Source organism: Felis catus, chromosome F2, assembly GCF_018350175.1.
Source record: "Felis catus isolate Fca126 chromosome F2, F.catus_Fca126_mat1.0, whole genome shotgun sequence".
NCBI classification, from domain to species: domain Eukaryota; kingdom Metazoa; phylum Chordata; class Mammalia; order Carnivora; family Felidae; genus Felis; species Felis catus.
The window spans coordinates 46,182,203-46,197,014 of NC_058385.1; the positions used below are offsets into that span (position 1 = coordinate 46,182,203).

Below are 14,812 nucleotides of genomic sequence, written 5' to 3' on the forward strand. Positions count from 1 at the left end.
CTGTCACACACATAATGCATGCATTATTTTGAGTTATATTTTTCATTTGTTACTTGGTATAGGCCTTCTGATAAAATGCTTAACTATTGTTTAAATCTTGGGTGAGGGAAAAGAAACTTCAATGGTTGTTTCTGTAAGGCAAAGTCAACCCTAAGTAAAGTGGATGAGGCAGACTATTAAGGCAGGTGTAGTTTCCAAGGTGCAGTCATTAAGGTAAAAAATTCTGCTTTCAGGATATTAAAAAAGGGACTAGTTTACACTGAACTGTGGTTGGATGTTTAAAACTTTTGCCTTGATCTTAGGGATATGGATACTCAGATACTCCATCTGTCCCAGGATTCCATCATTATGGAATGCCCTCTGGTATTCATTTCAAAGAGTAGATACATTCCATCTTCACTAATAGCTATGTGTGTCTCTGAAATTCAAAATATTCACCATGCCATTAAAAAAAAAAAACCCTGTGTTTCTACCACCGTCTTTGAATATTAAGTTCTGTAAATTTATTATGTGCTATACAAAGTACTACCATGCTGAAATTTTTAAAGAGTGCTTCCTAGGTCTAGGTTTTCTTTAGCCATGACTTTCATAATCTTGTAATTCTGCTATGTTCCTTGACCTTGTCTCTTTTAGATAAAAGAGTCCCAATAAATATGATATGACAGTCCCCTAAAAAACTCCCAACATTTTGGATAATGTTGCTGTTAACTGTTTTTTATTTCATCCTAGGTATTTTACATATTGTTAGTTTAATTGAATATTGTTAGCTTGTTAATTAGACAGTGGTTTAATGGAAAAAGTATTACCACTGGAATCCAGGACCAACATTTCAATCAGTCACCTCTTTGTGTCCCTTTCATCTATAAAAATGGAAGTAATTTTACCTCTTGCCTTTTTAAGGAAAAAAAAAAGACAAAAGATATATAATTGCTTTAAAAGATTCTTTTGAATAGTGATGTATAAATATAAAAATCAGTAAATCTGAGCTTAAAGTTGGCATATAACTTGTTCCCTACTTAAACTGCTTACCAATGACTATGGATATGTATGTTCATGAAAAATGCATGGAAACAGGTTCAAATCCAGCCTTGCTACTCAGTGACTGGCCAGTTCATTTAACTTCAGCTTCATTGTCAAAATGGAGGAATTTATGATGGTCAGTACAGTGCTTTGAGATTCTGAAGTTACCTTCAGAGATTGAAGTTATGAAAAATTTAAAAATAGTAGATGAAATCAGAAATGGCCACTCTTAATAAAATACATAAGGTATGAAAGTGTAAACTGAGAAGATGTAAAAATGAGTTGGCTCTTCACATATACAAATCCATGGACATTTCCACCCCTCCTAGAACAGTTCTGTGTAGAAAATTGGTCAAGGGGGACTGGCTCCTTGAGCAGAGGGCTGGAGGATGAGAAGGAACCTGACATAGCAAGACAAGAGGAAGGAGTATCCCTGAAATTGAGGAAATAGCCAGTATAATGGCTCAGGGGTTGAAAGTAAGCTTGCCTTGTTCACACTTCAGAATGAAGCCCTTGTGATACACACTTTGAGGTAGGCAGGGAGGCCTGCTCACTTACGGTTTCGTGATGGGGAGTCAGCAGGAGAGTGACACGGATTAAGACTTACTTGAGCTGTTCTGTAAGAATGAACAATATAGGAATGGGTGATGGATGGGCAAGCCAGTTAAGGGCCACATGTAAATAGTTCAGGATAATAATGATGGCTGAGCCAGGGTGGTAGCTGTGGAGGGAAGTAAGAAGTACTTGGTTGTAACATAACATTTTGAAGTTGAGGTTAATGGGACTTACTGGTTAGTACTTAAGAGCTTAGTAAACAGTATGGACTTTGGTAAAAGGCTTTGGGTTCAGATATCCACAGTGTCCTTTATTGACTGGCCGTGTGACCTCACCAGGGTTCGCTTTCCTCATTTGTAGGATAGGCATGAAATAATAGCACCTACCTCAGAGGTTAGTTGCAAAATAAAATCCATAAAAGCTTTTACCGTAACAAATGTTAACTATTACCACCATTACTGTCTAAGTATTACTGTTTTCCACAAAGGTGATATTGTTAGTTTTAGGATTAGTCTCCCAGCTACGGGCCTTGCTGTCTCCATACTCTTGAGATTGCTCTTTCTGAAATACAGATTTCATGGCGCTGTCCTGCTGAAAATCCTCAGTAGCTCTCCATTTTGATAAAGTCAAAACTATTGGGAATGGTATATTTGGTTCTTGATAATATGACTCCTTTTCTATCTCTGTCACAAGTTCAGCCCACTTAAACTACTTAATCTTTTGGTTCTAAGGAGATCTCTGCAGTTCCTTAAGCAGGTAACAGGACTTCTTTCTTATCTGTCCTTTCCCATGCTTTCCCCCCTGCGTTGAAATGATCTTTTCTGGTGTTCTTCACCAGCATCAGAATTTTGAAGGATTGTTTTATAGTCCACTAGTTTCCAATATTGTTGAGAAGTCCAAAACCATTCTTCTATCTAATTCTTTGTGTATGATGCCTTTTCTTTCTGGAAAATTAGAGTTTTCCTTGCCAGTGTATCGAAATTTTATAATATGTGCCTTGGTATGGGGCTCTTTTCCACTGTTCTGGTCACTTGGGTGGGTACTTTCAACCTGGAAAGTAAAGCTCTTCAATTCTGGGAAATTTTCTTGAATTGTTTAGTAACTTCCTGCCCTCGATATTTTCTTCTCTCTAGGTCTTTTTTTAAAAATCTAATATTAGACTTCATTGACCTGACTTTCTCATCTTTCCTTTTCCTTTGTTTCTTTGCTCTTTAAATTTGCCTTCAATTTTTCTTTCTTTCTTTTTTTTTTTTTAAAGTAAGCTCAACACACAACATGGGGCCTCAATTCATGACCCCAAAATCAAGAGTCACACGCTCCACTAACAGCCAGCCAGGCACCCCTCAATTTTAGTTTCTAATCCATTTATTGGGATTTTCATTTCTGGTATAATTTTAATTTCTACAAGTTTATTAGTTTTTCTTCAAAAATATATTTGAATATATATACATTCAAAGAAAAATTAAAGTATATATCCATCCTTGTTTCTTGGATGCAAAGTCTTAACTCCATGAAGATGATAGTGATAATTTTCTTTTGCCTACATAGTCTATTCCAGTCATGTTACTTTTTATCCTACTTGTTTATTCAGCATAAATGTATATACATAATTATAACCAGAAGAAAACAGTGAAAAGAAAATTACAGGGCATGTGGAATTACAACCATTTCACCGAATATTTAAAGGATTTCTCCCATGCTAGAAGTTAGAATAGCCAGTGTTTTAAACCTAGGACATAGTTTTGAGTGAAGTTTGTTGGCTGGAATGAGGTGTGAAATGATTATGCATGGAATGGGGCATGTGATGATGTTCCCCATGACAATTTAATAAAGCTTACTAAGGATTATGCTAAAGTTTGAATCTGTCTATAAATATTCAAATTTAACATTCTCTAGCACTGGCAATGGAAATAATAAATGTATTGTTAATCATGTTTTTAGCAGAGTTTTTACCACTATTGGTGCCTGCTAAAGGACTGTAGATTTAATTTAAGTGCAGAGAGGAGGGCGAATTGCATTAATGAATTCCTGTTATGTGCCAGGCACTAATCTGAAATTATGAAGTGAAATATATTTCCCCACAAATGATATTTATTGTTTTATTCATTTGGATTGTATTGTGCCTTATTTGCTCTTGTATCCTGGTGCCCAGTACAGTGTCTGATTCGTAACCAGCGCTCAGAAAATGTTGAACACCTGCAAAGGAAGGCAGAATCTTTGATTTACTCTTTTGTGTAAAGGGGAAGGGCTAAATCTGGATTGCCTTGTAGATATCCTGAACATTTAATTATATTTCTAAAATTGAAATGGTATGGTTATCAATTTACAGTTCTTGGTAGTTTTAACTATCCAGAACCGTAACGGCGTTTTAACGCGATCAAAAACGAATGCAAAACAGAAAGGGAACCCTCTCACTTGGACTCTTAATTTCTCCCTAATGATCTGTGCCGGCAAAGCTGGGAGCGGAGGCCAATCAGTGCGGCAGATCGAGGGCCAGCCAATCATTCGCAGAGGCCCTAGTCCCGCCCCCGGCGCTCAGCCTCTGGCCTTTGGGTGGCCAGGCGGGGCGACACTCCCCCCATCTCGGCACCTGCGGTGAATTGTGTAGCGGTCTCGTCCTTCCACAACGCTGGGTCTGAGAGCCAGGTGAGTACCCGCCGGTCAGGAGTAAATTACATCTCCCCATCGCAGTTCCCTCAGGGAGCTGGGGTGAAAGGCGGACCCCAAGAAGCAAATGTACGGTCGGACTCGACTGAGGGAGCGAGTTATGGGATGAACAAACGGGCTTTAGTTTCCTGTAGCTGACGGTGGCCGATGTTGGGACGGGGGTTCCTGGGGTCCGCCGGCGGCGACCAGAGCTGGGGAATGGGGAGCAATCTCAGTGTCCTCAAGGGCCCGTTGACCTTTGGGTTGGCTGTAGAGCTGAGGGTTCCCGGCCTGTCCCTGACCAGCCTCCCCCGCCCCTCGGCGGCCGCGCTGTACACAAACCGTTGCTATGGCTGAGGAAGCCATTTCCTTTCGGTCTCCGCCTGCAGGGGGCGCTCGGCCCTGTGGTTTCTGGAAAGAAGGTGCCCAGGTGGAAGAAAACCGGTTTTCTTGTTGCGCGTCACACTTTGCACTGGAGGTTATTTCTGCCCGCTGATTAGGGAATATGGGAAATGCATGTGGATCAGGATGATGATGAAGAGATTAAATCCAACTAGGACCGAGGTTTTTCCTAATCAAATTCCAAACAGATGTGGAAAGGTTCAAATGAGAGCGAATATTCTATGACTTCCTTTTTGGAACTTGAGAATTAACATTTAGTAAGATGTGCATGGTGCCGGAAAACAACCCAAACAAACATGCTAGTTTTCAAAAAGGATTTTCAGGGAAATGTTAAAACTGTGCAGAATGAAATTCATTTGCTTAGGTAAGAGATGGCTCTGTTATTTCAAATGCTTTTTCACTGTGATTTCTTCAAATCGTGAAATTTCAGGGGTTGCAAAATAAATTCAATTTGAGATCATGTATTTTAATCCTGTTGGATGTTTTTAAGTTTCTCCCATGAAAGATCCTTCAACTCTTTGGAAAAATTCTAATGCAACCCATTCTATTCTGGGCAGCGGCAATCATTTAAAAGTTCTTCATGTTGCTCTCCAGTAACTTCTACCCTTAAGGCTGTCCTTGTGATGGGACATATTCATCATCCTGGGCCTTGCCAGTATAGTGTGCAAACCATAATCTCAGTTCTCAGTTGGATTTCATCCAAGAGCTGATGAACTGTCAATCCCTTTTCTATGCCCAAGTCAAAGCCAGCAGGAACATGGAGAACCAGAAGCACCTCTCTTTCTGCAGAGGTCTGATGTAGGACCAGAATCCCAGAGGGCAGGCATGCTGGAGGAAATACTCCTGGTGAACTAGACCCATTGCTACTTAATTGTTTTAAAATTTATAAACCAGTATGTTTTACTGCAGTGTTTTTAAACAATTTTGACAATGACTCATGATAAGAAATTTATTTGCAACATGTGCATGTATTTCCACACATTTGTCATTTGTATAGACATGAAATAAAAGTTTTTACAAGACAAGTATTTACTTTAATGGTATGTGAAGTAGTCAGATATTTTTGTTGCTGTTCTGTTCTGTCTCATTATAAGACAGTGCTAATCGCAACTCACTAAATTGATTTCAGGGGTTGCCACTTGCAGATGAAAAGCCTGGGTGTGATGCTAAGTATGTAGGCTCTGCAGTTGCCAACTGAGATTCAAATCCCCAGTTCACTATTTAGTAGTTACATGACTTCGAGCAGGTTACTTAAAATACCAACTTCCTTATCTGTAAACTAGTAATTATTAATTCCCTTCTCGAGAGTGGTTTTGAAGATTATGTGAGATAATCCATGGCATACAGTAACTTAGATCCCTAAGTGTTAACTGTTATTACAGCGCTTTACTTAAAATAAAACCTACCTGTTACAGTAGTTGAAAGATTAAATGAGGTAATGTATGTAAAGTTCTTAGGGTGGTGCCCAGCACTCATTTAGAACTGTGTATTTTTTGCTGTTATTATTATCATCATAATTAGCAGCAGTATCCTTAAAGTGAAACTGTGCAAGGCCCCCATTCCCATTTCAGCTCAGCATTTCTTTTTTTTTTTTTTTTAATTTTTTTAATGTTTATTTTTTTGAGAGAGAGATAGAGTACGAGCAGGGGAGGGGCAGAGAGGGGGACGCAGAATCCAAAGCAGGCTCCAGGCTCCGAGCTGTCAGCACAGAGCCCGATGCGGGGTTCGAACTCATGAACCATGAGATAATGACCTGAGCTGAAGTTGGGCACTTAACCAACTGAGCCACCCAGGTGCCCCTCAGCAAGTGTTTCTTAAAGGTCTAAGGCACTACTTATGTTAGTCCTGAATATATGATGATGAATAAAGTAAGATCTCACAGTCTAGAAGGGAAGACAAAAATACATAATTAAAATACATGCCATGAGAAAGGTATGGGCACAGTGCCATTAGAACACAGATCTGGAGGTCACGATCTCGCGGTCTGTGAGTTCGAGCCCCGCGTCGGGCTCTGGGCTGATGGCTCAGAGCCTGGAGTCTGTTTCCGATTCTGTGTCTCCCTCTCTCTCTGTCCCTCCCCCGTTCATGCTCTGTCTCTCTCTGTCCCAAAAATAAATAAACGTTGAAAAAAAAAAATTTAAAAAAAAAAAAAAAAAAAAAGAACACAGATCTGGGAGCTGTTCGTTGATGTGACGGCAGCAGGGAATGTAAAGGCAGGGAATGACTTAACTGTTGTTATCAGGGAGAGAGTTTAAACTGAGCAGCCTTCCTTCTTAGAAAAAACACAGCTCCTTTTCCATAGACTTGAAAAATAAATGTTACAGAAATGCCTAGATGGTTACTACTATCCAAATTAAGTCTTACTATGTATATACTTCATAACTTTTTTCTGTGCTACATTTCAGCCATGACTACCAAAGATTATCCATCATTGTGGGGTTTTGGAACAACAAAAACATTTAAAATTCCCGTTGAACATTTGGATTTCAAGTATATTGAAAAATGTTCAGATGTTAAACACTTGGAAAAAATTCTTTGTGTGCTCAGGTAAGCATTCAAAAACCATTTTATGTTTCAGTGTGCCAATTATATTGTGCCTTCTGAAAGTTGAAACTCTCAGAAATATTGCAGAAATTTTTCAAACATTGATGTTGGTTTTTTTGTTTTGTTTTGTTTTTCCCCCAAGTTAGGTTCCAAAATCATTGTTTTGATCCAGTGGTTAGTTTGGAGGGTTCTGGCTAGGTCTACTTCCAGCATGCCATTTAGGCTCATTAGTATTCAAGAGGATGTTTTTCTTGCTTCCTCCATGTTTTCTAGGAGAAGGTAAAGTAGCCGTGGGAGGAGCCATTAGGAGATAAGATTAGCTCACCAGCCTACTGGTTGATAAAGTTCTTTGGTACTCTCCCCCTCCATACTATCTGCCAACAAAGATGCCAACTAACTGTGAGCTGGTCACAAGGAGAGGATGACGGGAAGATCAGGATGTAGGACCAGAAGGCAGGGGATCTGGGCCTTCTCAGTGGGAGGACCCCGTGGCCGTGGTGGTGATTGTTAGACTTTAATATACATCAGATATGGTTGTTAAAAATGCAAATTTGAGGGTCCCATTCCCAGAGATCCTGCCTCAGGAAATCTGGAGTGGGGCCCAGGAACGTATGTTTTTAAACAAGTGCCTGGCTGATTGACATGCAGGTGGTCAAGGGAGCCCATTCCAAGAAACACTGCCCTGTGGCATACCAATCTGTGCCACCTATTTTGGATGTCATGGGGGTTTTCCTTTCCTTCCTAATATTGCAGAAGCACTTGGAGCAGGAATTGCTCCTTTTGAGCACATCAGTAGTATTGCTTTTGCTTGGTGGCAGTTCTGTATTTTTTCCCTTGTGACCCCCTTCCTCATCACTGTGTCCTCTCCTTTTTTTCTGTTACCACCTTCAGCCTCCTGTCCTCCCTAAGCATCCCTGCTTATGCCCAGGCAGTGTAGATGTCATAACCTCATCATTTCTGAAATGGAACGATGAAAGATATATTTTTCCTTTTTTTCTCAGCAGTGTATGCACCTTTTCATTTATGTTCGGTCAAGGACTGATAAAGCAAATGAGAAGGTTGCACGATGGAAGAGTTTAAAAGCCACGTTATGTTGGTTCTAAGAAATTCTGTGAATGGCTTAATTAAATTACATTGCATTGGTTTGGAACTTATTTTAAAAATTTTAATTTGAAAGTGGGATTTTTTCTTCAATTTTTCTAAAAATTTAAAAGTAAATGGACTTACAAGAGAAATGGAAAGGATTGATTTTCTTTAAACAGCCATGAACAGAGTTTTCCATTTAGCTCTCTAGGAGTGAATTCTGTTCCTGGAATGGTTGGTTAGAGACGTGTTGTTCTGAACCCTTCCTTCCCCATTTTCTTCCTATCCCTTTGGGGGAAAAAAATTGAGCTACAAACTCCTCCTTGGAAGGGAAATCCAGTCTCACTGTGTGCCTATCTCTAATATTGAATTTCCATTTGTAAGTTAAAATTATCTTATGTAACAAAGTGAACACATGTTACAGAGGAGAGAAAATGTTACTTACTCAACTTTCAAAGTGTGTGATGGAAACTGGTGTCTTTGGGGCTCCATTTTTTCCTTCGCAGCTTCACTCCATAGAGTAACGTAAAAATGGAGGTTGTGCTGGTTGAGGAAGGGGAGTGGGGAGCCCACACTCCGGCCCTCATCCCTGTGCAGGGGCTGCCCTGGAGATCTCCGCAGAACCCCTCTGCTCCACAGAGCCCAGCCTGTAAACCACCAGACTACATGATCTCTAAATAAAGTGGTAACTCCAAAGTCTGAATTTTTTTTAAAGGTCTGGTGAGGAAGGATATTATCCTGAACTTACGGAATTTTGTGAAAAGCGCCTTAAAGGCTTGGCTCCTGAAAGTAGAGCTTTGAGGAAAGATAAGCCTGCAGCAACAGCATCCAGCTTTACAGCAGAAGAATGGGAAAAAATTGACGGTGATATAAAGGTATAGAGTGACCCCGGTTTTTGTGGGTTTTGTGACATTGTCACGTTAAATATATGTCCACTTCACTTTTCCAAAATCGTAGACTTCTTTCCTTTTTTGTCAGTGAAGGGCTTTTAGTGGCAATCACTTACGTAGTATTGGTTGCTTCTCATACACAGGAGAATATTGTGAATGTGTATGTTTGTGTCTGTACATCCACGTGTGTATTTTGTTTTATTTTATATATTTTTTGATGTTTATTTTTTTTTTAATTTTTTTTTTTCTCAACGTTTTTATTTATTTTTTGGGACAGAGAGAGACAGAGCATGAACGGGGGAGGGGCAGAGAGAGAGGGAGACACAGAATCAGAAACAGGCTCCAGGCTCCGAGCCATCCGCCCAGAGCCTGAAGTGGGGCTCGAACTCACGGACCGCGAGATCGTGACCTGGCTGAAGTCGGACGCTTAACCGACTGCGCCACCCAGGCGCCCCAAAACATGTTGATTTATAATTTCTTTTGTACCATCCTGGTTATTTCCTCAGGATAAATTATTAGTATTCAAGCTGCTTGATCAAAGGATTTGAATAATCTAAGACTGTTGAGACACATTTGCATATTCTCAGAAAAGTTGTGCCTTTTTGCCAACAGTATATAAGAATGCCCGTTTAAGGCATTCTTCACGGGGGCCCTTGGGTGGCTCAGTCGGTTAAGTGTCTGACTTTAGCTCAGGTCATGATCTCGTGTTCCGTGAGCTCGAGCCCTGCTTTGGGCTCTGTGCTGACAGCTCAGAGCCTGGAGCCTGCTTTGGATTCTGTGTCTCCTTCTCTCTCTGCCCCTCCCCTGCTTACTCTCTTGTGCACACGCTCTGTCCCTCTCTCTCTCTCAAAAATAAATAAACATTAAAAAAAATTAAGGTATTCTTCACTGGATACTGTAATCATTTTTTAATCAATTAAATAATTGAAAACATGATAAGGATGTATTTGATTACTAGCAACATTAAATTTTTTTATCAGTTGAATTTCTTCTTTTGTTAATAGCTATATCTTTAGTGATTTAGCTTTATTGAGGTATAATTTACATTCAATAAAAAATAGCAATGGTCTACATTTCACTGAGTTTTGACACATGTATATGCTATAAAACATTTCTATTAGCCTAAAAAGTTTTCTTGTGCCCCTGTGTAGTCAGTGCTGACTCCACACCCTGGTCCCTGGTAACCGCTGATCTGCTTTCTGTCATACGCATCTGTCTTTTCTAGACTTTCCTATAAATGTAACCATACAGTATGTGTGGTCTTTTGTGTCTTCTGTCATTTGGCATCATGCTTTTGAGATGTGTCTACGTTGTTGCATGTTCACAGTTGGTTTCTTTTAATCGCTGAGTAGTATTGAATTGTGTGGGTATCTCACAGTTCGTTTATTCACTTTCCGGTTGAGCAAAATGTTTTCCAAAGTGGCATTCCTGCCAGCAGTGTATAAAAGTTCCTGTTGCTGGGGTGCCTGGGTGGCTGGCTCAGTTGGTTAAGCGTCTGCCTTCAGTTCAGGTCATGATTTCATGGTTCGTGAGTTGAAGCCCTGCATCGGGCTCTGTGGTAACAGCTCAGAGCCTGGAGCCTGCTTCGGATTCTGTGTGTGTGTGTCTCTCTCTGTTCCTCCCCCACTCATACTGTCTCTCTCTGTCTCTCGATAATAAATAATCGTTAACAAAAGAAAAGTTCCTGTTGCTCTGCATCCTGGTTGGCAGTTCGTAATGCCAGTTTTGTTAATTTTAGCTATTTTATTAAGTATGCCGTGGTGTTTCATTGTGGTTTTAATTTCCATTTTAATGACTGACTTTCCTGAGTGTCTTTTCATGTGCTTATTTGCCATCCATAGATCTTCTTTTGTGAAAAGTCTTGAAATCCTTTGCCCATTAAATTATTAATGCCCATTAAATTATTTGTGTTCTTATTGAGTTGTAACACGCGTATCTTTCATTAGATACACCTTTTGCAGGTATTTTCTATATCCTGTGGATTCCCTTTTCATTTTTTTAATAGTGTCTTTGGAAGAGCAAAGGTTTTTAATTTGATAAAATCAATTTTTCTTTTACAGTCTGTACTTTGTGTCCTATTTAGGAAGTCTTTGTCTAATAATCCCAGATCCCCAAGTTCCTTCGTATGATTCTTCTAGAAAGTTTCTAGCTTTAACTTTTAAATTTAGTTCTAGGATCAGTTATCATTTTTGGATACACACATACAATACAGGTATTCAAGGTTTCAAGCACCATTTAATGAAAGATTATCCTTTCCCCGTGGAACACCTTGGTAGCATTGTCAAAAATGAATTGACTGTGTATGTACGGGTCTATTACTGGACTCTCTCTATTCTCTTTCGTTAATCTAAATGTCTCTCTTTACTCCAGTACCTCATTCTCTTGATTGTGGTAAGGCTTATATTAAGTCTTAAAATTGGATAGTACAACTCCAACTTTGTTCTCTTTTTTCATCGTTGTTTTAGCTCTTGTAGGTCCTTTGCTTGCCAGTTACTACAAAATAACTTGCTTGTCTTTGGGTTGGGATTGTGGTGAATTTATGGATCAATTTTGGAATAATTGACATCTTAACAATATTGAAATTCTCTGATCCATGAACATCATATGTTTTCTGTTCATTTAAGTCTTCTTTAAAGTTTTGTCCCAGTATCTTGTAGGTTATTTTAGTGTGTAGTTCTTGCATATTTTTTAAATTTATTCCTAAGTATATAATATACTTTATGCTATTGTAAAAGTTAATGTTTTTTATTTTTAAAAATTTTTTAAGTTTTATTTATTTATTTTGAGAGAGAGAGAGAGAGAGAGAGAGAGAGAGAGAGCATGCGTGTGGGAGGGGCAGAGAGACAGGGAGAGAAAGAATCCCAAGCAAGCTCTGCTTTGTTAGTGCAGAGCTTGATGAGGGGCTTAACTCACAAACTGTAGGATCATGACTTGAGCTGAAATCAAGAGAAGGATGCTTAACTGATTGAGCCACCCAGGCACCCCAAAGTTAATGTTTTTTAATTTTAATTTTTTTGCTTATTCTAAGTCACTCTAGTTATGAAATTTTATGTATGTACTATGTATTTATTTTTGGTGTGATAAAATACATATCACACAAAATTTACCATCTTAGCCATTTTTAAGTGTACATTAGTGTTATATTCACATTGTTATATTCAGACATGAAAAAATTTTTTTAAATTTTTTTAAAGTTTATTTATTTTGAGAGAGAGAGTGTGAGCATGAGTGGGGAGGGGCAGGGAGAGAGGGAGACAGAGAATCCCAAGCAGGCTCCATGCTGTCAGCACAGAGTCTGACACGGGGCTCAATCTCACAAACTGTGGGATCATGACCTGAGCTGAAACCAAGAATCACACGCTTAACTGACTAAGCCATTCCAGGTGCCCATTATATTCAGAGATTTTTGAGTATACAGTTCAGTAGTGTTATATTCATCTTGTATAATCAATCTTCAGAACTTTATTTTATAAACCTGAAGCTCTATACCCATTAAACAACAGTTCATCAATTCCCCGTGCCTTCAGCCCCTGGCAAACACCATTCTACTTTCTGTTTCATAAGTTTGACTAATGTAGATACCTCATATCAGTGGAATTTTAATTTCATTTTTATTTGTCCATTGCAAGTTTATAGTTTATGGTCTTCTTATATTGACTTTGCATCTTGCAATCTTGTTACATTTACAAATTAGTTCTAGTAACTTTTTTTTAGATTCATTGGAATTTTTTATATTTAGGATCATGTTATCCACAAATAATAAAAGGTCTCCTTTGGCTTTTCCAGAATGGCTGCCTTTTATTTCTTTTACTTTCATTATTGCACAGGCTTGGCTCTCTAGTACAATGTTGAATAGAAATGGTAAGAGCAAATATCCTTGTCTTGCTCACAATATTAGGGAGATTATCATTCAGCTTTTTTTCACCATTAAGTATAATGTTGCCTTTAGATTTTATGATGTGACCCTTTATAATGCTGAGGAGGGTCCCTTCTATTCCTTGTTTGATGAGAATTTTTATCATGAATAGTTATAGAAGTTTATAAATTCTTTTCCTGCATTGAGAGGAAAATAAGATTTTCTTTGTAGCCTGTTAATAAGGTATATTATGTGCACTCTTTTCAAATGTTATACCAGTCTAGCACTCGGGGATAAATTCTACTTGGTCATGATGTGTCTTTTTTATATATTGCTGGATTTAATTTGCTAAAATTTTTTGAAGTATATTTGTGTCTGCAGTCATGAGAGTCCCTAGTCTGTAGTTTTCTTGTAATGTTGTTGTCTGGTATTGGTAACATGGTAATGGTGGCTTTTTAGAATGAGTTGGGACGTGTTCTCTCTTCTTGAATTTTCTAGGAAAGATTGTGTGTAATTGCTGTTATTTCTTCCTTAAATATTTTCCAGAATTCACCACTGATACCATCTAGGTCTCGAGTTTTCTTTATAAGCAAGATTTTGACTAGGAATTAAATTTCTTGAACAGATATACAGTGCTATTCAGGTCATCTTTAGTGTTGTCACTCTGTCTGGCTCCCTCTTCTTGGCTATTTTGCACCCCGTATCTCTGCAGTCTTTGCCTCCCTGAAGCCTGCACTCTGTTCCTCTGAATTCAATGAGACCGCAGGGCTGTTTGGGTTGCCCTTCCCTATGTTGTAGCCTGGAAATTACAGGCAGTAAATTGGGACGGATGCAAGACTTACCTCATTTGTTTCCTTTCTTTCAGGGATCATTGTCCTGTGCTACCTATTGTCCAGTGTCTGAAAATCATTGTTTCATATATTTTATCTGGTTTTCTAGAGTTAAGCAAGAGGGTGAATCCAGTCCCTGATACTCTATCAGGGCCAGGAGGAGATAGCCCTTTATTGATTTTTCTATTGCTGTGTTTCTTACTAATTTGTAAGAGATCTGTCGTATATAGTCTAAATTTTCTTTCAATTTGTCATTAGTCTTTTAAATCTTGTGTGTGGTGTTCTTCATGTTTATTCATTAAAAACATTTTATGTAATCACTCTTCTTGGTTTTATCCTTTATTATCTTTTCTTGCACTTACATTTAGGAAAACTTCCTCTCCACCAGATACATATTGGCTGTGTTTCCTCAGAGTTCTTTGTGGTTTCCTTTTGCTGAAGAGATAACTTCCCAAAATGGATTCTGGAGAAATAGTTCTTTGTTGTTTTACTTTATTTCTTCAGCATATTGTACTGGGTTGGATAATATATTTGAAGACAATTTTGAGGAATATGTATTCTCTAACCCAGAAAGCTACATTTTTAAAAACTTTCTCATTTTGCCATTTTATTGACTTGAAATTGAAAATCTGGTAATTAATCTACGAGTTAAAATAGTAGTTTATGTCCAGAGTTCTTTGGCTTTATTTTCCAGGGAAAAACAGCTTAGTTTTAGTTGCAGAATCTGCTTTTTCCCAGCCGTGTGTTCTTTCTCAGTCACCTCTTGATTTCGTCTCTTCATCTCCCTTTCTTTCATGCTTTTCCCTGCCACTTCTCCCTCTCTGTGCTGCTGCCCCCTGCCCCCCTTCTCTCTTTCTTTCTTCCTTTGTAATTCCTCCTCTTCCTTTTCACCTTTCTTCCCTTACTGTTTTTCTGTTTCTTCTTCTGTTTCATCTGTCTGCCTCCTTTTTGTCTCCCTGCCTCCTGACGCAGATAATATAGTTTAT

At 38.7% G+C, this 14,812-nt stretch overlaps 1 protein-coding gene and 1 long non-coding RNA gene across 6 annotated transcripts in view; one reads left to right on the forward strand and one right to left on the reverse strand.

Moving 5' to 3' along the window:
• Window positions 1-2,785: 2,785 nt before the first annotated feature.
• LOC109496125 lies at window positions 2,786-4,732 on the reverse strand. The gene is made up of 2 exons (XR_002151973.2): window positions 4,166-4,732; window positions 2,786-3,771 (listed from the first exon to the last, which is right to left on the reverse strand). It is a non-coding gene; the product is annotated as an uncharacterized LOC109496125 (long non-coding RNA).
• The window catches only part of SPAG1 (sperm associated antigen 1), an 80,492-nt gene continuing 69,444 nt past the window's right edge, over window positions 3,765-14,812 (forward strand). For 3 of the 5 annotated variants that reach the window (XM_045049896.1, XM_045049895.1, XM_045049894.1), the window contains exons 1-3: window positions 4,795-4,987; window positions 7,029-7,170; window positions 8,966-9,125. In XM_045049896.1, coding sequence (XP_044905831.1) covers window positions 4,951-4,987; window positions 7,029-7,170; window positions 8,966-9,125 — 339 coding nt within the window. In that variant the 5' untranslated portion in view covers window positions 4,795-4,950. Of the gene's footprint in view, window positions 4,222-4,794; window positions 4,988-7,028; window positions 7,171-8,965; window positions 9,126-14,812 lie in introns of those variants that run through there. The other 2 variants (XM_011291414.4, XM_023248687.2) reach the window with 2 other exon arrangements.